Source organism: Vulpes vulpes, chromosome 7 (genome assembly GCF_048418805.1).
Source record: "Vulpes vulpes isolate BD-2025 chromosome 7, VulVul3, whole genome shotgun sequence".
Taxonomy (NCBI): domain Eukaryota; kingdom Metazoa; phylum Chordata; class Mammalia; order Carnivora; family Canidae; genus Vulpes; species Vulpes vulpes.
Window position 1 is genome coordinate 10,726,636 of NC_132786.1, and position 27,360 is coordinate 10,753,995.

The window sequence follows — 27,360 nt, forward strand, 5'->3', positions numbered from 1 at the left end:
CACCAATAAAAATTAACTTATTAAAAAAAAAAAAGAAAAGATGTTCTAGGACCTAGTTAATTAAAGGAGAGCCAGAGGGAGGAGAAGTGGGAGGGAAGAGATATTAGCAGATGTATTTCTCAATCTGGTTTTTTTTTAGGTTGTTTGAAAATCCTGAGCTTGTCCTTTGAACTTTATCAGAGGCATGTAAATAACATAACCCATTGAGAGTTGATTCTTACTTCTCTACAAAGAAAAGAGGGAAAACAAAACAAAAAAAGAAGTAAAAAAAAAAAAAAAGTCTAGTTGGTTTCTACCAGTGAGGATGCTTTCATTGCCAAATAACAGGCCAGTCTCAAATTCTCTTAAATTATAAAGGACATTTATTGGTTCATATTTTTGAAAGCTTCAATCTTAGGGCTAGCTTCAGGTGAGACTACAACAGTTTCCCAGGGGGATCCCTGGGTGGCGCAGCGGTTTGGCGCCTGCCTTTGGCCCAGGGCGCGATCCTGGAGACCCGGGATCGAATCCCACATCGGGCTCCCGGTGCATGGAGCCTGCTTCTCCCTCTGCCTGTGTCTCTGCCTCTCTCTCTCTCTCTGTGACTATCATAAATAAATAAAAATTAAAAAAAAAAAAAACAGTTTCCCAGGATTTGCCTTTTTTGCCATTATCCACCCCCCCCCCCACCCCAGTGTTAAGTTTGGGAAACACTGGGCCAGAGAAATAAGTAATATGGCCAAGAACCAGTTTCTCATCCTCCAGTCCATGTCTCTGTTTCCTTCCCCCTCAGCCGACTTCCCCCTTATTGTTATAAGATGATGACTGGCCGATGGAGTGATGTGATTCCAGATACAGACTCCAGAAAAAAAGAGATTTTTATTTACCTCATTGGTCACACAGCAACCTAGGCATGGTTTTTTTGGTCTGCACTGCCAATCATGATGGTCAAAGGAAATAAAAGATTAATCACCTGCAGATAATTAGAAGCCATTTCTAAGTTTAGAGTTAGGGTTAATCTTATCTGGGTAGAATTTGGAGATTGTTAAGGAAAAGGAAAGAAGTAACAAGTAGAGAAACAACTAACCAATGTTTATTATGCCCTTTCTCCAAAGGATTGTGCTGTGTGTAAAATGTGAGCTTTGGACTCTGTGACTTCAAAGATAACCGTGTTCAGGATGGTGAGAAAGTGCTGAAGTTTGCCTATAATTCACTTGCTCTCTGGGACCATCATCCTTGCTTACAGATACATAAGCAGCCAGGGGATATAACGATTTCAAGTAGGTTGGGGAGCATGGAACATGGGCCATACTGGTCTTCAACATTGCAAATTGATCCAACAAATACTTATTGTACACCTTTGTGTGCTAAGATGCTGGCTAGTATATGTTTCTCTATTTTTATTACTTTTGACTTTTTGGTATGTAGCTAAATGAACTTGGATATTTAGATTCATGATTTTCATCCAATTTGGAAAGTTTAGGGTATTATTTCTTCAAACATTCTTTTGGTTTCTTTCTCTCCTCTCCTTCTGGGACTCTTGTTTTATATATGTTGGTGTATCAATGATGTCTCTCATAGGTGTCTTGAGTTTGGTTTGTTTGTTTATTTATTTATTTATTTATTATTTATTTATTTTCATTCTTTTCTTGAACTGGATGATCTCAACAGATCTATCTTCAAGTTCCTGGATTCTTCTGCAGGCTCAAATCTACAGTTGAAACCCTCCAGTTATTTTTTCATTTCAATGATTATATTTTTAATCTCCAGAATTTCAGTGTGATTCATTTTTATAATTTCTATCTCTTTAGTAATGTTCTGTATCTGGTGAGATGGTGTTTTCCTGGTTCCTTTAGTTCTTTCCCTGTGACTTTATTTAGCTCTTTGAGCATATTTAAGAGAGTTGATTTCATATCTTTGTCTAGTAAGTCCAATGCCCTGGTGTCCTCATGGACATTCATAATTTCCTTTTTTCCTCCCTGTGAATGAGCCATATTTTCTTGTTTCTTTGCACATTCTGTAATTTTTTGATTGAAAACTGGAGATTGGGATCCCTGGGTGGCGCAGCGGTTTAGCGCCTGCCTTTGGCCCAGGGCGCGATCCTGGAGACCCGGGATCGAATCCCACGTCAGGCTCCCGGTGCATGGAGCCTGCTTCTCCCTCTGCCTGTGTCTCTGCCTCTCTCTCTCTCTCTCTCTCTCTGTGACTATCATAAATAAATAAAACTAAAAAAAAAAAAAAAGAAAAAAAAAAGAAAACTGGAGATTTTGAATATTACAGTGTGACTGTTCTAGAAATCAGATATTTCCTCTTCCTTGGGGTTTGTTTCTGCTGCTTGTTTGTGAGTTTTTATTGTTTGCTTTTTTTATTGACTTCTCTAAACTCTTTTTGGCAAGTCAATACTGTTTGTCATGTGAAAGCTGTGTTTGGCTATCTTAGTGATCATGGTCACTTGGTGTTTTGACAGTTTCCTTTAATGCTTGCCTCAAAAAACCCTACAAATTCACTTAGTGTTGCAGATTGGCTCCTTTGGGGGCACCACTTTGCTTTCCCACACTGCTTACCATGTTGCCTTAGTCTTTGCTTCCAGCTTGCATAGAGCCTGAAGGCCAGTCAGAGATGAAAGCTGAGGCTGTTCTCAGGCCTTTCTGACCTTTTTCACCAGCCCTGAGAATATGCGTGGCTTTCATAATTAAAGTGTCCCCACCCCCACCGTCACGTATCCCCTTTCCCAATTTTTTCTTTCTCAGGCTTTTCAGTCTTTTGGTTGTTCCAAATAACTTCAGATGCCAGAGGCAAAATTTCTTTTTTTTTCTTTTTTTTTTAAATTAATTTTTATTGGTGTTCAATTTACCAACATACAGAAAAACACCCAGTGCTCATCCCGTCAAGTGTCCGCCTCAGTGCCCGTCACCCATTCCCCTCCAACACCCGCCCTCCACCCCTTCCACCACCCCTAGTTCGTTTCCCCGAGTTAGGAGTCTTTATGTTCTGTCTCCCTTCCTGATATTTCCCAACATTTCTTTTCCCTTCCTTTATATTCCCTTTCACTATTATTCATATTCCCCAAATGAATGAGAACATACACTGTTTGTCCTTCTCCGATTGACTTATTTCACTCAGCATAATACCCTCCAGTTCCATCCACGTTGAAGCAAATGGTGGGTATTTGTCGTTTCTAATTGCTGAGTAATATTCCATTGTATACATAAACCACATCTTCTTTATCCATTCATCTTTCGATGGACACCGAGGCTCCTTCCACAGTTTGGCTGTTGTGGCCATTGCTGATAGAAACATCGGGGTGCAGGTGTCCCGGCGTTTCATTGCATCTGAATCTTTGGGGTAAATCCCCAACAGTGCAATTGCTGGGTCGTAGGGCAGGTCTATTTTTAACTCTTTGAGGAACCTCCACACAGTTTTCCAGAGTGGCTGCACCAGTTCACATTCCCACCAACAGTATAAGAGGGTTCCCTTTTCTCCGCATCCTCTCCAACATTTGTTGTTTCCTGTCTTGTTAATTTTCCCCATTCTCACTGGTGTGAGGTGGTATCTCATTGTGGTTTTGATTTGTATTTCCCTGATGGCAAGTGATGCAGAGCATTTTCTCATGTGCATGTTGGCCATGTCCATGTCTTCCTCTGTGAGATTTCTCTTCATGTCTTTTGCCCATTTCATGATTGGATTGTTTGTTTCTTTGGTGTTGAGTTTAATAAGTTCTTTATAGATTTTGGAAACTAGCCCTTTATCTGATATGTCATTTGCAAATATCTTCTCCCATTCTGTAGGTTGTCTTTTAGTTTTGTTGACTGTATCCTTTGCTGTGCAAAAGCTTCTTATCTTGATGAAGTCCCAATAGTTCATTTTTGCTTTTGTTTCTTTTGCCTTTGTGGATGTATCTTGCAAGAAGTTACTGTGGCCGAGTTCAAAAAGGGTGTTGCCTGTGTTCTCTTCTATGATTTTGATGGACTCTTGTCTCACATTTAGATCTCTCATCCATTTTGAGTTTATCTTTGTGTATGGTGAAAGAGAGTGGTCCAGTTTCATTCTTCTGCATGTGGATGTCCAATTTTCCCAGCACCATTTATTGAAGAGACTGTCTTTCTTCCAATGGATAGTCTTTCCTCCTTTATCGAATATTAGATGACCATACATTTCAGGGTCCACTTCTGGGTTCTCTATTCTGTTCCATTGATCTATGTGTCTGTTTTTGTGCCAGTACCACACTGTCTTGATGACCACAGTTTTGTAGTACACCCTGAAATCTGGCATTGTGATGCCCCCAGATATGGTTTTCTTTTTTAAAATTCCCCTGGCTATTCGGGGTATTTTCTGATTCCACACAAATCTTAAAATAATTTGTTCTAACTCTCTGAAGAAAGTCCATGGTATTTTGATAGGGATTGCATTAAACGTGTAAATTGCCCTGGGTAACATTGACATTTTCACAATATTAATTCTGCCAATCCATGAGCATGGAATATTTTTCCATCTCTTTGTGTCTTCCTCAATTTCTTTCAGAAGTGTTCTATAGTTTTTAGGGTATAGATCTTTTACCTCTTTGGTTAGGTTTATTCCTAGGTATCTTATGCTTTTGGGTGCAATTGTAAATGGGATTGACTCCTTAATTTCTCTTTCTTCAGTCTCATTGTTAGTGTATAGAAATGCCATTGATTTCTGGGCATTGATTTTGTATCCTGCCACGCTACCAAATTGCTGTATGAGTTCTAGCAATCTTGGGGTGGAGGCTTTTGGGTTTTCTATGTAGAGTATCATGTCATCGGCGAAGAGGGAGAGTTTGACTTCTTCTTTGCCAATTTGAATGCCTTTAATGTCTTTTTGTTGTCTGATTGCTGAGGCGAGGACTTCCAGAACGATGTTGAACAGCAGTGGTGAGAGTGGACATCCCTGTCTTGTTCCTGATCTTAGGGGAAAGGCTCCCAGTGCTTCCCCATTGAGAATGATATTTGCTGTGGGCTTTTCGTAAATGGCTTTTAAGATGTCGAGGAAAGTTCCCTCTATCCCAACACTCTGAAGGGTTTTGATCAGGAATGGATGCTGTATTTTGTCAAATGCTTTTTCTGCATCTAATGAGAGTATCATATGGTTCTTGGTTTTTCTCTTGCTGATATGATGAATCACATTGATGGTTTTACGAGTGTTGAACCAGCCTTGTGTCCCAGGGATAAATCCTACTTGGTCATGGTGAATAATTTTCTTAATGTGTTGTTGGATCCTATTGGCTAGTATCTTGTTGAGAATTTTTGCATCCATGTTCATCAGGGATATTGGTCTGTAATTCTCCTTTTTGGTGGGGTCTTTGTCTGGTTTTGGAATTAAGGTGATGCTGGCCTCATAGAACGAATTTGGAAGTACTCCATCTCTTTCTATCTTTCCAAACAGCTTTAGTAGAATAGGTATGATTTCTTCTTTAAACGTTTGATAGAATTCCCCTGGGAAGCCATCTGGCCCTGGACTCTTGTGTTTTGGGAGGTTTTTGATGACTGCTTCAATTTCCTCCCTGGTTATTGGCCTGTTCAGGTTTTCTATTTCTTCCTGCTCCAGTTTTGGTAGTTTGTGGCTTTCCAGGAATGCGTCATTTCTTCCAGATTGCCTAATTTATTGGCGTACAGCTGTTCATAATATGTTTTTAAAATCGTTTGTATTTCCTTGGTGTTGGTAGTGATCTCTCCTTTCTCATTCATGATTTTATTAATTTGAGTCTTCTCTCTCTTCTTTTTAATAAGGTTGGCTAATGGTTTATCTATCTTATTAATTCTTTCAAAGAATCAACTCCTGGTTCTGTTGATCTGTTCCACAGTTCTTCTGGTCTCGATTTCATTTAGTTCTGCTCGAATTTTAATTAACTCTCTTCTTCTGCTGGGGGTGGGGTCTATTTGTTGCTTTTTCTCTAGTTCCTTTATGTGTAAGGTGAGCTTTTGAATTTGAGTTCTTTCCAGTTTTTGAATGGATGCTTGTATTGCGATGTATTTCCCCCTCAGGACTGCTTTTGCTGCATCCCAAAGATTTTGAACGGTTGTATCTTCATTCTCATTAGTTTCCATGAATCTTTTTAATTCTTCCTTAATTTCCTGGTTGACCTTTTCATCTTTTAGCAGGATGGTCCTTAACCTCCACGTGTTCGTGGTCCTTTCAAACTTCTTGTTGTGATTAAGTTCTAATTTCAAGGCATTATGGTCTGAGAATATACAGGGGACTATCCCGATCTTTTGGTATCGGTTCAGACCCGATTTGTGACCCAGTATGTGGTCTATTCTGGAGAAAGTTCCATGTGCACTGAGAAGAATGTGTATTCAGTTGCGTTTGGATGTAAAGTTCTGTAGATATCTGTGAAATCCATCTGGTCCAGTGTATCATTTAAAGCTCTCGTTTCTTTGGAGATGTTGTGCTTAGAAGACCTATCTAGTATAGAGAGAGCTAGATTGAAGTCACCAAGTATAAGTGTATTATTATCAAAGTATTTCTTCACTTTTGTTATTAATTGGTTTAAATATTTGGCAGCTCCCACATTCAGGGCATATATATTGAGGATTGTTAAGTCCTCTTGTTGGATAGATCCTTTGAGTATGAGATAGTTTCCCTCTTCATCTCTCACTACAGTCTTTGGGGTAAATTTTAGTTTATCTGATATAAGGATGGCTACCCCTGCTTTCTTTTGAGGACCATTTGAATGGTAAATGGTTCTCCAACCTTTTATTTTCAGGTTGTAGGTGTCCTTCTGTCTAAAATGAGTCTCTTGTAGACAGCAAATAGATGGGTCCTGCTTTTTTATCCAGTCTGAAACCCTGCACCTTTTGATGGGGTCATTAAGCCCGTTCACGTTCAGAGTTACTATTGACAGATATGAGTTTAGTGTCATCGTATCTATTCAGTCCTTGTTTTTGTGGATTGTTCCACTGAACTTCTTCTTAAAGGGGAGTTTTAAGAGTCCCCCTTAAAATTTCTTGCAGAGCTGGTTTGGAGGTCACATATTCTTTCAGTTCCTGCCTGTCTTGGAAGCTCTTTATCTCTCCTTCCATTTTGAATGAGAGCCTTGCTGGATAAAGTATTCTTGGTTGCATGTTCTTCTCATTTAGGACCCTGAATATATCCTGCCAGCCCTTTCTGGCCTGCCAGGTCTCTGTGGAGAGGTCTGCTGTTACCCTAATATTCCTCCCCATAAAAGTCAGGGACTTTTTTTCTCTTGCTGCTTTAAGGATCGTCTCCTTATCTTTGGAATTTGCAAGCTTCACTATTAAATGTCGAGGTGTTGATCGGGTTTTGTTGATTTTAGGGGGGGATCTCTCTATTTCCTGGATCTGAATGCCTCTTTCCCTTCCCAGATTCGGAAAGTTTTCAGCTAGGATTTGTTCAAATACATATTCTGGCCCTCTGTCCCTTTCGGCGCCCTCGGGAACCCCAATTAAACGTAGGTTTTTCTTCCTCAGGCTGTCATTTATTTCCCTTAATCTATCCTCATGGTCTTTTAATTGCCTGTCTCTTTTTTCCTCAGTTTCCCTCTTTGCCATCAGCTTGTCTTCTATGTCACTCACTCGTTCTTCCACCTCGTCAAGCCTCGTCGTTAGGACTTCTAGCTTGGATTGTATCTCATTTAATTGATTTTTAATTTCTGCCTGATTGGATCTCCATTCTGCAGTCATGAAGTCTCTTGAGTCCTTTATGGTTTTTTCTAGAGCCACCAGTAGCTGTATAATAGTGCTTCTGAATTGGCTTTCTGACATTGAATTGTAATCCATATTTTGTAACTCTGTGGGAGAGAGGACTGTTTCTGATTCTTTTTTTTGAGGTGAGGTTTTCCTTCTAGTCATTTTGCTCAGTGCAGAGTGGCCAAAACCAAGTTGTATTGGGAAAAGGAGAAAAAGAGAGAGAAGGAAAGAAAAGAGAAAAAGAAAAAAGAGAAAGAAGAAAAAAAAGGGGGGAAAAAGAGAAGAAAAAGAAAGAAAGGAGAAAAAAGAAAAAAAGAGGGGGTGGGGGACGCAATCAGAAATCAAGAAGAAAGAGAGAAAAGAAAAAAAAAAAAGCACAAAACAAAACAAAACAAAAAAAAAACAAAACAAAAAAAACACGGGGGAGTATCTTCCGATTCTGTGTTCTTTAAGTCCCTTGACCTCCCCTGGAACTGGTCCGTGTCGCTGGTCTTCTGGGGGAGGGGCCTGCTGTGCTGATTCTCAGGTGTTAGCACTTGGGGGAGCTGCTCTGCCCCTGCCTGGTGCAGGGCTCAGTGGGGGTTGTTCACCCCGTGAGGCCCCGGGAGGAAGCCACAGTGGCGGGGGCAGCTCTGGGACCCTGAAGTCAGCCCCCGCAGTAGCTCCGGGGCTCTCCGTCTGCAGGGCCTGGAGGCTCCCAGGCGGGGCCGCTGATCTGCTCAGTTCCAGGCAGGAGCGTCCTCGCTGTCCTGGGCCCTCCCGGCCTCTGCCTGTCCCGGGGGGAGGCCGGATCCTGGGCTGTGTCCCGGCGCCCTGTGCTCCGGGGCCTGCGCTGTTGGATTCGCGCTCCCGGCGGTGCAGCCTCCTCCGCGGAGCCGCCGCCCGAGCCCCTCCGAGCTGTTCCCGGAGTCGCGCCGCCCCCTCCGGGCTGAGGTTCTTCCTCCGCCCGAGCCGCCGCTGCCGAGCTGTTCCCGGAGCCGCGCCGCCCCCTCCGCGGAGCTTCTTCCTCCGCCCGAGCCGCCGCCGCTGAGCTGTTCCCGGAGCCGCGCAGCCCCCTCCGCGGAGCCGCCGCCCGAGCCCCTCCGAGCTGCTCCGGGTCCCGCCGAGCGCTGCAGCCCTTAGGGAGCTCGGCGCATCTCCCGGGGCGCAGGTGCCTGTTAGTGTCCCAGGGAGCCCGAGGGCATCCCCGCCCTCCTGGGTCCTGCTCTAACTCCCTGCGGGCCCCTTTCTGCCCGGGAAGGTTGGTGCAGCTCCTGCTCCTCCGGGACGGGGCTCTCCTGTCCTGGGGACACTCGCCCCGGCCTCAGCCCGGCTCCTCGCGGGGCCCCTCCCCCTTGGAGGCCTTTTGTTTCTTTATTTCTTTTTCCCCGTCTTCCTACCTTGATAGAAGCACGAACTCTTCTCACTGTAGCATTCCAGCTGTTCTCTCTTTAAATCTCAGGCCGAATTCGTAGATTTTCAGGATGATTTGAAGGTTATCTAGGTAATTTGTTGGGGACAGGTGACTTGGGGCCCCTACTCTTCCGCCATCTTGCCCCTCCCCAGAGGCAAAATTTATATCTTTTTTCTTCAAGTTTATTTATTTAAATACTCTCTACGCCCAACACGGGGCTCAAACTCATGACCAAGATCAAGATCCGCATGCTCCATGGACTGAGCCAGCCAGGTACCCCTATAATTTCTGTCTTTAAGTACACACAGCAAAAGCCTCCTAGGCAGCTGCCTTTGTCCCACAGGAATGCTTGAGTTAGGCAAAATAAAAGCAAGCCCTTTCATGTTCCTTCACGGTGCCACCAGACAGGCTGGGACCTACAATGATGATTCTTTGAGAGTAACATCTCCATTGGTTCCTATGGTCCTAGCATCCTGTACCAGGAGTATGGGCTTAGTCCTCATGGCTGCCACAGATCAGGGTTATGGGGGATGGTCAGCAGGTCATTGGAACCACCACAGCCCTCTCTCTTAATGCAAAGCAGCAGCTTCTTTCTTCACTCTGCTTATTCCTGGTTGTTTTACTCTTGACTATACTCCACAGTTCTGCAAAAAATGAGGCTGACAGCTTTACCAACTCATTTTTTTTTTTAAATAAAGGGACAGAGCCATAGAGCTCCCTTCTCTGCTACTTTCCTCTTTTCCTTTTTAAAAAAGATTTATTTATTTAAGAAGTGGGGGAGGGGCAGGGAGAGAGAGAAAATCTTAAGCAGACTCCACTCCCAGCATGGAGTCCAACAGGAGGCTCCATCTCATGACCTTAAGATCACCACCTGAGTTGAAACCAAGAATCGGACACTCAGCCCACTCTGCCTCCCAGGTGCTCCTTCTCATTTTTAAAAAATATGTTTAATTTCTGTTTTGAGATTGGATTACTTACTACTGACATCTATTCAGGTTCACTAACTCTTTCCTCTGTCTTCTTTCCTCCATTCTGCTACTGAGACTATCCAATGAGTTCTTTTTTCTTAGACTTTACTTTTTAGGGAAGTTTTAGATTCACAGCAAATTTGAATAGTAAGTACAGAGGGTTCCCATCTGCTGCCCTCACACATGCTCTGATTTCTCCCACTACCAATATCCCCCACCAGAGTGGTACATTTGTTACAACTGAGGTAGTTGTTTGAGATATTACTATCCACCAAAGTCCATAGTTTACTTTAGGATTCACTGTTAACATTGTACATCTATGGATTTTGAAAGATGTATAATGTCAGGTATCTACCGTACTAGTATCATACAGAATAGTTTGATTGCCCTAAAAATCCTCTGTGTTCTGCTTTATTCATCCCTCTCTCCTTCCTAATCCCTGGCAGCCACGGATCTTATTACTGTCTCCAAAGTGTTTTTTTCAGAATGCCATACAGATCTCCAAATTGGCTTCTTTCACTTAGTAATATGCACATAGGCTTGCTCCATGTCTTTTCATGGCTTGGTAGCTTGTTTGCTTTTAGTGGTGAATTATATTCTATTGTCTGGATGTACCACAGTTCTGTCTGCCACTCTCTTGCTCACTTTCTGATTGGTGGGAGGGATACTGAGAGACTCCAGTGCTACATGAGTTCTGCTGTCTCTTTCCACATCTACCCGCTACTATTTATTTTTCAGATTCCTGAAATAACTTTCACATATATATTTCACATTTTGTCACTGTATTCAGTGGGAGAGCCATCTTACCTGGAACTAGAACCCTCACATATTTCTTAAAATAATTTTTTTAAAAGATTTTATTTATTTAGTCATGACACAGGGAGGCAGAGACACAGGCAGAGGCAGAAGCAGGCTCCCCACGGGGAGCTCCATGTGAGGCTTGATCCTAGAATTCCAGGATCACACCCTGAGCTGAAGGCAGATGCTCAACCATTCAGCCACCCATGTGTCCCCTTAAAATAATTTTTAATTTATTACACATCTTGATTAAATTGAGGTGAATTTAAATATTGGATTGTTTTTTGAGTGTGAGAAATGGCTGAAATTACTCTTTATATATTGATATTGTCAAAATATTGACAATATTGTCAAAATAAATTGACTTAACCTATTTTTATTCAATAAAAGAATTGCTTGTAGATTATTACTCTCTTTTCTGCTCTAAATTCACAAATGATTTTAATAATGGAGATTATTTTTGAGTATCTACTATGTCTCTTACATGTAATTTCTCATTTAATTTTCACAACAAATTTATGTGGTATTGGAGCTGTGTAGCATCCTCCTAAAGCTCATGTTCACCCCAAATCTCAGCATGTGACCTTATTTGGAAATGGGGTCATTGAAGATGTAATTAGTTAAAATGAGGCCAGCATGGATTAGGGTGGACTCTAATCCAGTGACTGATGACTTGAGAAAACAGAGATATGGATACATAAGGAAGAGTCTTTTGTGATGACAGAGGTAGAGATTGGAGCGATGTATCTACAAACTGAAGAATGCCAAGTATAGCTCTCACATAAGATAGGAAGAGGCAAAGAAACATTCTTTGCTAGAGCCTTTAGAAGGAGTATGGCCCTACTGATACCTTGATTATGGACGTAGAGCTTCCAGAGCCGTGAGAGAATAACTTTCTTTTGTTTTAAGCAACTCAGTTTGTGGTAATTTGTTATCACAGCCTATGAAAATGAACACAGTGAGAAATATACTATTATTGAGAGGGTGTTGATGTCAAGAGAAGTTACTTACCAAAAATTGCATGATCACTGGCAGGATCATTAGTCTGTCTGACCACAGAGTCATTTTAACTACTCCCCTCTAGTACCCTTAATGGAACTCTAGCAGAGTTGACATCAATGAGCCACAAAAACTATTTTTAAGGAATTTATGCAAGTGACTAACTCAAACAAGTCATAATTACATGAGAATAAATCAAGACCTCCATATATAATGTGCTCACAATGCCAACTAGATACTATTATCTCTGTAGATCTGATAATAGAAAAATCCTTACTTTTGACTGTATCAGAGATAACGGCTGATTTCATCTGTTTCCTGGATAGCTGTTAATGATAATTATAACAACTAGTAAAAATGTATCAGGTATATCCTACGTCAGGTACTTTACTTGGCCCCATTTCATCAATCACTTGGTGGTGCTAACCAGTCAAGGACCAGTAGGAACATACTATTAACAAATGGAGTTAGTTTTATAAGCTCCCTGCAGCAAGAAGACTTGCAGTCTGTGGGGAAGCATTGGATGCCTTGTTAAGAGAAAGAGAGAGACGGCATATGGTAGAAATTATGCTTACATTAGGTGATTTGGGGGGAAGGTTTGAGGATGCAGGTGTGTGTGTGTACACTTCATAAAGTAGGAACAATACTATGATTGGGGTATTACAGTAACTTTTACCTAGGAGATAGAAGGAACAGAGTGTGATTACAGTTGCCATTAGAGAAAAAGTAGCAGTCCTTCTGTTAGCTGAAGATGGAGTAGTTAGTCATTTTTGAGGTGGCATAGTGTCTCCACTCAGACATAATTATGGAGTAGACTTAGTTCTTATCCCATCATGGTTACAAAGAGTCCTCTGGATTCTGATATTCTGTGAAATTATTTATGGTTAACAGGGGAACACTATAGTTTACTAGCAGAAACTAGGCCAGCTACTAGGTAATGGGTCCAAAGGTCGCTTTTTTTCCTTTCTAATCCCCATATTTGGCCAAGGACAGACAAATCAGGCCATGGGATACTAGTCTTTGACAAGATTTTTCCCATTGTCTGGATTATTCTGGTTAGATTATTTGGGGGATATTGCATCTAAGTCAGATAAAAGTTAGTCCTTTCTGATCCTTCTCTTGTAGAATGAATTGTTCAATCATCTGATGTGAAAGTGGCTATACAGTAGCAGAATGCACTGAGCCACCAAAATATAGGCAATTACCAGAAAAAAATATTGTTAGTTTTGTAAAAATATGTTCATTAAGAGGACTGGATAACTAACCCCAGGTGTCAAACATGTGCTTAACAACCAGCTGGGTCTATTCTAGTATTTATGTATTTGCACCAAGGTGTGTTCTCTTAGTTAAGAAGAACGCAAAGTCTATGTGATTGTCCATGAATACTCTGGCTGATATATATAAGCTGGTAAAATGGGCCTCTAGAGGTAATATCCACACAAGAAATGGTACTTTAGGGGGGCACAGACTCTATGGAGAGTCCTAACAGGAGTGTACTAATCATTGGATCCTACAGGCAGACATATTTTCTAAGTGAAGTAAAACAATTCCTGCTGCAAATCAGGAGACAGTAACTCTGAAGACAGCAAACTGACCATTGCAATGGCAAGTGGTTCCTGCTCTTCAATAAACTGACTTTAGTTGGCAGGACTTAACCATCTCACAAGAAGCATTTTGTTGATGTGGAGGCAAAATCTAATTTTTTAAATAAATTTATTTTTTATTGGTGTTCAATTTGTCAACATACAGAATAACACCCAGTGCTCATCCTGTCAAGTGCCCACCTCAGTGCCCGCCACCCAGTCACCCCCACCCCCCACCCACCTCCCCTTCTACCACCCCTAGTTCGTTCCCCAGAGTTAGAAGTCTTTCATGTTCTGTCTCCCTTTCTGATATTTCCCACTTAGCAAAATCTAATTTTTACAAGGTTGAAGATTGGGATTCATAACATGAGAGAAATTTTAGTACTGGAAGAAATCTGTACAAGGAAATCTATCTTGAAGATACTTAAAAAAAAAAAACTATTAATTTTTTTCAGCGGGTCAGGTGGGGTGTTAATCCACCAGTCAGATTTTAGCAGTGACTATGTCTGAGAAAAATGCACAAGAATGTTTGTCTCTCCTTAATTGACATATAATGACTGTCCTGTAAAATTCTTATGACTAATCTAAACATAATTACTAAGAACAAGTAAATTAGATGTAAAATAGATGTAAGTGAAATTTTAAAAATTTAGGTGAACTTTTAAAAGTCTTCCGAAATCTTTTTGGTAACTTAAAACCTTAGAGTTTTGCTAAGTTAAATAATGACATTTCAGTAAAGACTTAGGTCATTTTCTAAACAGGACAAAAATACTACAACATTAAGTACTAAACATACATTTATCTACTTTTGGCTTATTATTACAGAGAAACTAAAAGATATTTGGATGTGTTAGTCTACGTTGGAAAAGGCAATGCTTCTAGAAATTATAAAGTTTATTCATAAATTTGCAATGCTAAAGAATAATGATATAAAGACAGTTATAGACAGATCACAATTGCTTCTTAGTTTTCACTAGAGACTAAGGTTTCTAAAGATTAAAGATTCTAATTAATATATGTAATCAAAGCTACTAGAAATAATAAAGGAAACATCTCTGTATGCCAGGAAAGTAGGATGTGTTTTTAGGAAGGGAAGTTATGAGAAATGGAGATAACATTTTTTTTTGTTGAAAATATTGTCCTAAAGTGAGGCTGGTTGTTTAAAGAGGAAAAACATAGGATAAAATAGTAATGTAAAAAAGAGAAAGTTGGGGGTGCCAGGGTGTCTCAGATGGTTAAGACTCTGCCTTCAGCTCAGGTCATGATCTTTGGGTCCTGAGATTGAGCCCTGCATGGGGCTTCTGGCTCAGCATGGAGTCTCCTCCTTTCTCTCCTTCTTTTTCTCCCTCTGCTTCTCTCCCAGACTTGTGCCCTTTCTCTCTCTCAAATGAATAAATAAGATCTTAAGAAAAAAGTTGTAGGAGGAGTTGTGGAAAAGGAAAGAAATTTTATATGTTATCAAACTGGCTAAGATTAAAATAAATTGAAAAATGAGTTTTAATGTAAAAACTATACTGATCCAACTAGTTTGGTTTTTTTTCTCTATTAAAACAAATTTTCTTAGATAATAGATCTACTCTTAGATAACAGATCTATTCTTAACAAGAAATTATAAACAGAGTTTCTTTACTGTCAGTGCAATCTAAGAAAGATTCTGCATTTTTGTCTTTATTACATTTTGACTACTCAGAAAAACTAAATCTTTATTCAAAAAGAGCTAAGGATTGGGGTGCCTGGGTAGCTTAGCTGGGCATCTGACTCTTGATCTTAGCTCAGGTCTTAATCTCAGGGTTGGGTTAGAGTCCCACATTGGGTTCCATGCTGGATATGAAGCCTACTTTAAGAAAAAGCTAAGGTTTTTGCAGGTGTGATCTTCTATAATTGTCCTTAAAACCTTGTCACTTAGGTTAATAGATAATTAAGTATTCTTTTAGTTTTTTGTGATCTTATTTTTTTTTTGGGGGGGGTAGTAAAACAGTCTTACTTTAATCAAGTTCCAGCAAGAGGGCACACTGCTTTGGAAAGCATTGGTCTCAGCAGAAAACACAAGCGTATGTGTAAAAGAATGTTTCTAGAAAATACCAAAGGCACCAAACAGAACCTTAACTTTGCCTTCCAATTCCCCTCGATGCCACTGCTTACCCTGGATGGGGAGGCTACTTCGTCCAGCTGTCTTTAGGAATGTCATAGTGCTCCGTAATGGTGTCCAAGTGTCTGTTGAAGTCCTCTACTCTCTGCTTGTGGGTTTTGGATGCTTTCTTTAGGATCCTTTCCATTTGCTGTTTCTCCTGCATCTTCTCGAAGGCCGCCTGGGCCAGGGTTCGCTTGTCCAGGCCGTGCCGCTTCTCCCCCTCGTTCTTTTTGCTCGTTCCCATTGCTTCCAGGAGTTCAGCCTTGTCCTTGTCCTTCTTTTTCTTCTTCCGCTTGGTCACACCGAGTTCTGCGACGCCTTTTAGTTTCAGGAGCCCCTTCTGAACCTGCTCGTAGGCCGCCTTGATGCTGCTTGCTTTTCCTTGTGATCTTATTTTAACCAAATATCCAGACCTTCTATTTTTATGACAAACTTCCCCAAATTGATTTCAAAATGAAGTCTTTTTTACCTGGGATATTTTAAAGGATTGGTTAAATTAATCAGGCTTATTTGATATATAAATTACATGGGAGGCATTGTCAAATAAGTAAAATTTTGCCTTCTTTATATTGTCTTTGCAATATAAAGATGCATGGCACATGTAGATGAAGTTCAAATTCTGCTTCTGTAAAAAATGGCCCCTTGTTGCCAGACTTATGCCATCCTGATGTCCTTGTAACTTGGCAACAGTCTGCTCCTGAATAAGAACTTAAGATGGATAAACAGTGGCTGTAAAGTGAAGAACAGCTGGGGTGATGAGAAACCCAAGATAGCCACTTGGGTCTTTGTGGCTCACTGACAAACCCCATTTTCCAGTTTTTGCATTCCTTCACCTGCAAGATGACTCAGACTATAAATAAACATTGATGGGGAGACTTTTATAATATTGCAGGAACAGTCTACCAGCAGTCTGAGCTGTCAGGTCATAATCTTGGAATCCTGTATTCTATAATTCTGGAAAAGCTATTTTTGTTCCCACAAGCCTCAGACCTCCTTCTTCTGAACCCTTTGAACCCCTTGCAGCTGGACTTCAACTATCTCTTAGTCTGTGTGTGTGTGTGTGTGTGTGTGTTTAAAGATTTTATTTATTCATTTGAGAGAGAGAGAGAGGGGGAGAGAGAGAGAGAGAGAGAGAGAGAGAGGCATAGAGAGAACACCTAAGCAGGGCCGTAGGGGCAGAGGGAGAAGGAGAAGCAGACTCAATGCTGAGCAGGGAGCCCAGGACCCTGAGATTATGACCTGAGCCAAAGGCAGATGCTTAACTGACTGAACCACCCAGAGACCCCCTCTTAGTGTGCATTATCATGACGTTCTTGTTATGGTTTGTATGTTTTCTGGATGGGTTGAAGCTTTCGCCTGCTGATGTCCTTTCCATGGTTTAGAGAATGTGTTTCTCACCTGGGATACAGTTTCCATAATCTCCAGTCATGGAGGTTCACTCCCACTTCACTGGACAAATCATACAAATCAAAACAAAACCTTGCAAACCCCTTGGAGTTCTCTCAGCTACAATCTTCTACATACAGGAAGAGAAGTAGGGGACATTGAGGTAGACTGCGTCTGCTCAAGATGATACATCATGACTTCACACTTTAACTAAACATGAAAGCCTTTCTTCTTGCTTTCCTTTACTCTGGCATTGGCCTGCAAAGATAACACCCTCATCTTTATCTCCCAGGTCATTCCTAAGCAGTGGTGACCTCTGGAATTTAGAACAACCTTTTATTTCAGGCTAGGAGAAAAAAAAATCTAATTTTGCCCCTAACTTTCAAAAGCAAAATAAGAGATCTCATTGGTAAACTTCCTTCCCTGAATTTATACTGTCAGGTTAGAAAGATCTAGCAGGAGGTTTTCATGATTCAGGACTTGCTCCTTTGGCAAGTCCCTACTTCCTTGGTTAGGTATAAATGTAATTGAGGTTATAATGTCATCTTCTCCTTATTTCTTGAAATTATTGTGGAATCTGTCGCTAAAGCAATAGCAGCCAACAAAGACCCTTAGACTCTCTGGCCAAAGTTGTGCTTGGTAATTAGATAGTCCCTGATTATCTTCTAGCTGAGAAGAGGGAGTATTCATCTGCCCTACACTTGACAATAGAAAATGGCACTTCAATTGATGTAGCTCAAACCCTCTTTCCCTAAAAGGTCTACTTGTCACTCAAATGTAGTCTTAGGCTTAAAGATAGATAAGGATACAGGACTCCCCACTCTGAGGGACATGATAGACCCAGAGCAAGTACTAATCACTCTGGCAATGTAATGGAACCGAAACCAAAAGATTGATAATTGATGCTTTCTTGTCAAGAAAGATCTACATCGAAGGGAGAAAATGTAAAAGGAGATAGTGCAATGGAACAAGCAAATTTGGTTACAAGAGTCTCTTTTAAAATAGAGTCAGGTGACCATAAGGGAGGAGGAGCTTATGCATGGCCTTATCAGAAGAACCACGAACTATTTGCCAACTGCAAGCCCTCAGCCTGGACTTAACTCCTTCCTCACCATGATACCTGAATTGTTCCCATGCTTCGATTGCAAGGAGCCAACACAATTTGACAAATTTCAATCTATTCATGTATCACGTCAACCGACCCAATTAACCTAGTTTTAATTCCTCTTTTGTATAATGACCGAGAACTACTCTTTATCACCTATCACTTTTATAACCCTGCCCTCTCTTTGTCTTCTTAGTCACAAAATTTAGGTTTCTACCTGAATCCATGTTTTCCGAATTGCAATTCTATTTGCCCAAATAAAATTGTCTGCTTTAATTTTTCGTTCTTACTTGGTTGACAACATTTTGCTCAAGATTTTATGAGAGACTCCTAGAAAAAGAAGATGGTGATGGCAGTATAGTGTTTAAAACTTTCCCAAAGCCCTCAGACTGGAGAGAGAGCAACTAGGAGAGAAAAAGAAAAAAGACAACAGACACCTTCAGTAAAATTGGTGACAATGGAAACTCCATGAAACCTAGAACACCTAGGCTTTATGCCCTAAAAAAAGTAGGATTCTGTGTAACTCAGATTTAGTCTATACAGAAGTTGTATATGAAACAGTCAGAGAAGTTCTGATAGCTAAAGAATGTCCCCAGAAATTCTTCCAAAACTCTTGAGTCATCAAAGAGAGCACCTACATCTGAGTGGAAGCCTCAGAAAGCAAATCTGAAAATAATCACTGTAACTGACAAATGGAGCATCTAATATGTGGGTAAACATAAAAAGCCCATAAGTACTCCCTAAGGGCTGCAGGAAAATCAGCAAGTCTTGTAGTGTAATTCTTTAAAGACCTCAGCAATATCCAGGAAAAATTCACTGCAATAAAAACAGAAACATATTTTGAGGAAAAGACTGCTGGGAGTAGAGTAAAAGACTGAGAACAAGGGAGAAAAGTGCTCCAGCTGCTGGAATGGACCAAGAGAAAGAAGATCTCAAAATCATGGACATAGCTTCATGGGGAGGTCATACTTTTGGATTTTAATTTATTCATGAGAGACACACACAGAGAGAGGCAGAGACATAGGCAGAGGGAGAAGCAGGCTCCATGCGAGGAGCCTGATGTGTGACTCGATCCTGGGTCTCCAGGATCAGGCCCTGGGCTGAAGTTGGCGCTAAACCACTGAGCCACCCAGGCTGCCCCATACTTTTGGATTCTTGATGGTAACAACAGCGGCCTCCCCCAGTAGTGAGGATAGGAAAACTACTCTGGTTTACTCCCATTCTCTACAAAAATACTAAATACAGAATCCTTCTAAGACAAAAAATTCAAGAAAACACATCTTACTTAAATATGCACGACAGAAAAGGGTTGCAATCAAACCACATAGAAAGATGTTGAAAGGAAAACATGATGAAAATGAAGTGCCCAATATCAACATACACAAAAAAAATCACACCAGAAAAAAAAATGTGATCATTCAACATTTGAAAACTGCAAACTAATATTATAAAACATGCTAGAAATTACATATTTTTTACCCTAAGTTATCATATATGTTTAGTATACTCATAACAAAAATGTATTTTTTTTCCTGTAGCTGGACAAATTGATTATAAAAACCATATAGAAAAATATCTGACTAGCTAAGAAAACCACTTCAAGAGCAGAAATGAGGGGAGCTAGTCTTAAAAGGTTAAAAAAAAGTGAATGACTTACAAATTTAGAAGAAAACTCTCCTATATCCAAACTCTAAAGACAATAATAATAAAAATATGTTTACACACACATTTAGGACATTTAAATTGGATCAGTATTCCTAATTAATGAACAGTGTTTAAAAACTGGAGAAGAGTAGCAACATAATAAGTTACTTAAAAAACTGAATGTTCAGATTAAAAGAAATTAAAATGGCCCTTAAACATGTTAAAGGTTATTCATCCTCTCTCATAATAAGGGAAATGAAAATTAAAACTAAACTGGGACATTATTTTTCACATTTTAGACTGTAAAAAAAATCTGTCCTATTGGAGATACGAGGAAGCAGAGATTTCCATGCTTTGATGATGGGAATGCAAGATGGTAAACCCCTGTAGAGGGAAATTTGGCACTACCTAGTGAAATCAAATATGCACTTACCTCATTGATCCAGAAATCCCTGTTCCAGGAATCTATCCATAGTTAAATTGGCATTGCAAAAGCATAAGATTATGTGTTCACTGTATAAATTATTCATATTTGCAAAATACTAGGAAAAATCCAAAAGAACCGCTTGACAAAGACTATCTTGCTGTCCCCAGAGCTGAGTCTTCGGTAGTCTGTTCCATAGTTTATGAAGCCAGCTGCTTCTGGTTGATGGTTAGACCATGACTTGTGTGGACACAAGCCTATTGCCATACTTAATTCACCAATAAATGTGATCTCTGGACAGAGGTATTGTTGTTTGGTAAATAACTGCAATAGATAAAGTCTTCTGTAAATCTTCATTTTCCAGGAGAAGTGTTGTGAGCAAGGAAGGCAAACTTGTGTCATAAATGTCCATTTCTTTTTTTTTTTTTTTAAGATTTTATTTATTTATTCATGAGAGGCACAGAGAGAGAGAGAGAGAGGCAGAGACATGGGCAGAGGGAGGAACAGGCGTCCCATAAATGTCCATTTCATGGTCAGTTTTGATATCTGGAAGTATGAGTCTTCCTTATTTGTTCTTCTTTTCCAAGATGGTTTTGGCTATTCAATGTCCCTTGCGATTCCAAACAACTGGTGTCCAGTTGTATCATTTGTTGCAAAGATTTTCCTTTGGCCACTGATTTGCCTTTGCTCCTTTGTCAAGGATCAGCTGACCCTGTCTGTGCAAGTGTTATTTCTGGGCTATCGATTCTGTCCTACTGACCTGTTGTTTCATCAATATCACACCGTTTAGTTACCCATAGGTTAATTGATTACCTATAGATTTTTTTTATATGTAGCACTCTTTTCATTTGTGGGTTATGTAGTATTGGGACCAAAGGATTTTTATTCTTGTTTGCAAGCTTGGACTTTATTAACTATAGCTTAGGAAAGAATTGAGCATCAGAATAAACCTGGATTAACTCTACCTTAGATTTTTATAACATATAGGTAGTTTAGAAAAATCAGATAAAAGTTGTATTGTGAATTAATAAGATTTTATAAACACTTGGAAATATGCAGATTAAGTGGCTAAAACTTTTTTCAATTGACAGGTTGATTTTTAGAGCATTTTTATGTTTACAGAAAAATGAGCATAAAGTACAGATTTCCCATATACCCCCTTAAGCTTCTGCCCTGGTGTTCCCAATGCATTTGTTTTAACTGCTCCAATATTGATACATTATTAACTAAGTCCATCGTTTATGTGAAGGTTCACTGTGAGTTGTATATTCTATAGACTTTGACAAATGCATGATGATATGTATCCACCAATGCAGTATCCCACAGATTACTTCAGTGCCCTAAAAATCCTCTATGCTCCAACTGTATTCATTCCTTCTTCAATGCTCTGTGCGAACTCCCAGTAACCACTGATCTTTCACCGACTTTTTACTATCACTGGTTTTCCCATTTCCAAAATTCTATATTGTTGGAATCATATATAGTCCAATTGACTTCTTTAGCAATGTGCTTATTTTTTCGCGGCTTGATAACTCATTTCTCTTTCAGTCATTGGATAATATGCCACTATATACCACTTTGTTTATCCATTCCCTTATTGAACATCTTGGTTGTTTCTGAGTTTTAGTGAGTAAGAATAACACTATTATAAACATTCATGTGCAGGATTTTGTGTGGCTATAAGCCTTGTCAGCATGTAGTATTGGTGTTTTGCATGTTAGCCATTCTAACATGTAATGTTATCTCATTGGTCTGTTAATGTGAAATTCCCTAAGGACGTTGGGCATCTTTGTGCATGTTTATGTGCCATCTGTGTACTTTCTTTGATAAGGTGTCTGTTCAGATATTTTGCTCAGTTTTAAATTGCGTTAGTTTATTGACGAATTTGAGTTCTTTGTATTATTTTAGATTGGATACCAGTTCTTTATCAGATATGCATTGTGAAAAAATTTTCTCCCAGTCTGTGGTTTGTCTTTTCTTTCTCTTAACTGTGTCCCTTTCTTGCAGCAGAAGTTTTTAAATTTTCATGAAGTCCCCCTTAATCCATTTTTTCATTCATGCGTCGTACTTTTGGTGTTGTTTGAAAAAAGTCATCACCAAACCCAGGGCCATCTAAGCTTTCCCTTATGCCGTAACCTAGAAATCTTATAGTTGTGCAGTTACATTTAGGTCTATGACCCATTTTGAGTTCATTTTTGTGAATGGCGTAAGACCTGTGTTTATATTTATTTATACATAGCTGTCTAGTTCCAGCACCATTTGTTGACAAAAGTATCCTTTATTGATTGCCTTTGTTCCTTATCAAAGGTCAGAGATTAGTTCCGTTGATCTATTTGTTTATTCTTTTGTGATTATCTCACCATCATGATTACTGTCACTTTAGAATAACTTTTGAAGTCAGGTAGTATCAATCTTCTGACTTTGCTTTTCTTCAATATTATGTTGGCTATTCTGGGTCTTTTGCTTAGCATATAAACTCTATAATTAGTTTGTTCATATCCACAACATAACTTGCTGGGATTTTGATTAGGATTGTGTTGAATCTACAGATCAAGTAGGGAAGAATTCGTATCTTGATAATTTTGAGTTTTCCTGTCTATGTACATGGAATACTCTTTATTTATATCTTTGACTTCATTCATCAGTTTTGTAATTTTCCTTATATAGATCTTGTACATATTATTCTTGTATATATGTATATTTAAATATTTCAATTTTATGTGCTAATGTAAATATTACTGTTTTAAAAATCAAATTCCAAGTGTTCATTGTTGGTATATAGGAAAGCATTTGACTTCTGTGTCTTAACATTCTGTCCTACAACCTTGTCATAATTGCTTATTAGTTCTGGGATGCTTTTATTTGATTCTTTGGGATTTTCTATATAGATAGTTATGTCATTTGCAAACAAAGTTTCCTTCACAATTGTATATCTATTATTTCCTTTTCTTGTTCTTATTGTATGACCAAGGAGTTCCAGTAAGATGTTGAAAAGGAGTCATAAAAGACATTCTTGACTGATTCTGGATTGAATTAGGGAAGCCTCTAGTTTCTTACCATTAAGTGTTTGTTAGCTGTAGGCTTTTGAAGAGGAGCTTCCTCTACTCCTACTTTACTGAGGGTTTTTACCATTAATGGGTGTCATAAATGCTTTCTCTGTATCTATATTATACTTTTTCCTCTCTGGCCTGTTTATGTGATAAATTACATTAATTGATTTTTGAATTTTGAACAAGTCTCACATACCTGGAATAAATTCCACTTGGTCATCGTATATAATTTCTTACACATCGTTGAATTCAACCTGTTAATATTTTTGCATTAAAATTTGTGAGATATATTGATCTGTCTTTTTCCTTTCCTTTATTTTTTAATAGATTTTATTTATTCATGAGAGACACAGAGAGAGAGGCAGAGACATAGGCAGAGGGAGAAGTAGGCTCCATTCAAGAAGCCTAATGAGGGCCTCAATCCCAGGACCCTGGGATCACAATCTGAGCCAAAGGCAGTCGCTCAACTGCTGAACCCCCCAGGCGTCCCTGTATTTTTTCTTTCTTGTAATGGCTTTGCTTTTGGTATTACGGTAATGCTGATCTCCTGGAATTTATTAGGAAGTATTTGTTCTGCTTCTATCTTCTGTAAGAGATTGTAGAGAATCGGTACAATTTCTTCAATAAATGTTTGGTAGAATTCACAACTGAAATCATCTAGGTCTAGTACCTACTCCAATGGCATCAGCAGTGATGGTCCCTCTTCTGAGATTGGCAATTTGTGTCTTCTCTCTTTTTTGTCTGAGTAAACCAGGCTAGGGGTTTATCACTTTCACTGACTTTATTTTAAAGAATCAGCATTTGGTTTCATTGTTTTTCTCTACTGATTTCTTGTCTTCAATTTCATTGATTTCTGCTGTAATTTTTATTATTATCTTTTATTCTATTGATTTTGAATTTAGTTTGCTCTTCTTAAAATTTATTTATTCTATTATTATTATTATTATTAGTTAATATAACCTCCACTCCCCAACATGAGCCTCAAACTCATGACCCCAAGATCAAGAGCTGCATCCTCCACCAACTGGGCCACCCAGGTGCCCCAAATCTAATTTGTTCCTTATTCTCTAGTTTCCTAAAGTGGAAGCTTAGATTATTGATTTTAGGTCATTCTTCTTTTCTAACATTTGTGTTCAATGCTATAAATTTCCCTTGAAACACTGCTTTTGCTACATCTCACAAATTTCAATAAGCTGTATTTTCCTTTTCATTTACTTTGAAGTATCTAAAAATTTCTCTTAAGATTTCTTTGATTTCCTCCTTTATCAAATATTAGTTGACCATAAAGTTGAGGGTCCACTTCTGGGTTCTCTATTCTGTTCCATTGATCTATGTGTCTGTTTTTGTGCCAGTACCACACTGTCTTGATGACCACAGCTTTGTAGTACAACCCGAAATCTGGCATTGTGATGCCCCCAAATATGGTTTTCTGTCTTAAAATTCCCCTGGCTATTCGGGGTCTTTTCTGATTCCACACAAATCTTAAAATAATTTGTTCTAACTCTCTGAAGAAAGTCCATGGTATTTAACATTAAACGTGTAAATTGCCCTCGGTAACATTGACATTTTCACAATATTAAATTCTGCCAATCCATGAGGAAAGACTATCCATTGGAAGAAAGACAGTGTCTCCAATAAATGGTGCTGGGAAAACTGGACATCCACATGCAGAAGAATGAAACCAGACCACTCTCTTGCACCATACACAAAGATAAACTCAAAATGGATGAAAGATCTAAATGTGAGACAAGAGTCCATCAAAATCCTAGAGGAGAACACAGGCAACACACTTTTTGAACTCGGCCACAGTACCTTCTTGCAAGATACATCCACAAAGGCAAAAGAAACAAAAGCAAAAATGAACTATTGGGATTTCATCAAGATAAGAAGCTTTTGCACAGCAAAGGATACAGTCAACAAAACTAAAAGACAACCTACAGAATGGGAGAAGATATTTGCAAAAAGACGTATCTGATAAAGGGCTAGTTTCCAAGATCTATAAAGAACTTATTAAACTTAACACCAAAGAAACAAACAATCCAATCATGAAATGGGCAAAAGACATGAAGAGAAATCTCACAGAGGAAGACATAGACACGGCCAACATGCACATGAGAAAATGCTCTGCATCACTGGCCATCAGGGAAACACAAATCAAAACCACAATGAGATACCACCTCACACCAGTGAGAATGGGGAAAATTAACAAGGCAGGAAACCACAAATGTTGGAGAGGATGCGGAGAAAAGGGAACCCTCTTACACTGTTGGTGGGAATGTGAACTGGTGCAGCCACTCTGGAAAACTGTGTGGAGGTTCCTCAAAGAGTTAAAAATAGACCTGCCCTACGACCCAGCAATTGCACTGCTGGGGATTTACCCCAAAGATACAGATGCAATGAAACGCCGGAACACCTGCACCCCGATGTTTCTATCAGCAAAGCCCACAATAGCCAAACTGTGGAAGGAGCCTCGGTGTCCATCGAAAGATGAATGGATAAAGAAGATGTGGTTTATGTATACAATGGAATATTCCTCAGCCATTAGAAGTGACAAATACCCACCATTTGCTTCAACGTGGATGGAACTGGAGGGTATTATGCTGAGTGAAGTCAGTCAATTGGAGAAGGACAAACATTATATGTTCTCATTCATTTGGGGAATATAAATAATAGTGAAAGGGAATAGAGGGGAAGGGAGAAGAAATGTGTGGGAAATATCAGAAAGGGAGACAGAACATAAAGACTCCTAACTCTGGGAAACGAATTAGGGGTGGTGGAAGGGGAGGAGGCTGGGGGGTGGGGGTGAATGGGTGACGGTGACTGAGGGGGGCACTTGATGGGATGAGCACTGGGTGTTTTCTGTATGTTGGAAAACTGAACACCAATAAATATATTAAAAAAGGGAAGAAAAATAAAAATAAAAAAAGATTTCCTTGATTTATGTGTTATTTAGAAATGTATTGTTTAATCTCCAAATACTTGAGGGGTTTTCCAGCTATTTTTCTGTTATTAGTTTCTAGTTTAATTCCATTGTGGTCAGAGAGCACACTTTGTGTAATTTCTATTCATTTAAGATTTCTAAGGTATGTTTTATGGCCGAGAATGTGATTTTTTTTTTTAGATTTTAGTTATTCATTTGAGAGAGAGTGTGTGAGTGCACAAAAGAGAGAGTATGAGCAGAGAGAGGGGCAGAGGGGGAGAGAGAAGTAAATTCACTACTGGGCAGGGAGCCCAACACAGAACTCAATCCCAGGACCCTAGAATCCTGACCTGAGCTGAAGGCAGATGCTTAACCAACTGAGCCACCCAAGTGACCCTAGAATGTGACTTCTCTGGGTGAATATTCCATGTGAGCTTGTAAAGTATGTGTACTCTTTTATTTTTAGATGACATAGTCTATAGACATTAATTAGATCCAGGTGTTTGACGGTGCTGTTCAGATTAATTATATCCTTACTGATTTTCTATCTTCTCCATCTGTTCACTTCTGATAAAGGGATGTTGAAGTCTCCAAATATAATAGTGGATTCATCTATTTCTCCTTGCAGCTCTATCAGCTTTTACATCATGTATTTTGTGGCTTTTTTGGTTAAAAACTTTAGTCTAACTGTTGTTAGGTACACACATATCAGGAATTAAGTTTTCTTAAAGAATTGACCCTTCTACCATTATAAAATGCTTTCTTTGCTCTCAAGTCCACTTTGATATAGAATATTTGTGAGAGTATATACATATTAGAAAAAAAAATCCAGAAACAACCAAATGCCATTGACAGAAGGATAAATTTATTTGTAGTGTATTTACACAATGGAACAGTACACCTAAATGAAAATGAGTGAATAACAGCTACACAAAACAACTTGCACAAATCTCATAATAGAATATTGACTGACCAAAACAGTCCTAGAAAACAACAAATAGGGATCCCTGGGTGGCTCAGTGGTTCAGCGCCTGCCTTCAGCCCAGGGCATGATCCTGGAGACCTGGGGTCAAGTCCCACATCGGGCTCCCTGCGTGGAGCCTGCTTCTCCTTCTGCCTGTCTCTGATTCTCTCTCTCTCATAAATAAATAAAATCTTAAATTTTTTAAAATTTTTATTTATTTATGATAGTCACAGAGAGAGAGAGAGAGAGAGAGAGAGAGAGGGAGAGAGAGAGGCAGAGACACAGGCAGAGGGAGAAGCAGGCTCCATGCCCCGGGAGCCCAATGTGGGATTCGATCCCGGGTCTCCAG

The 27,360-nt window shown here is 39.5% G+C and overlaps 1 protein-coding gene across 1 annotated transcript; it reads right to left on the reverse strand.

Annotated features, from left to right (window-relative positions):
- Positions 1-14,905: 14,905 nt before the first annotated feature.
- LOC112912725 (protein FAM32A-like) lies at positions 14,906-15,966 on the reverse strand (the record flags this gene model as incomplete). The annotated part of the gene is made up of 1 exon (XM_072764949.1): positions 14,906-15,966. A coding segment is annotated over one exon (423 nt), but the record flags the coding sequence as incomplete, so codon positions are not given.
- Positions 15,967-27,360: the final 11,394 nt, after the last annotated feature.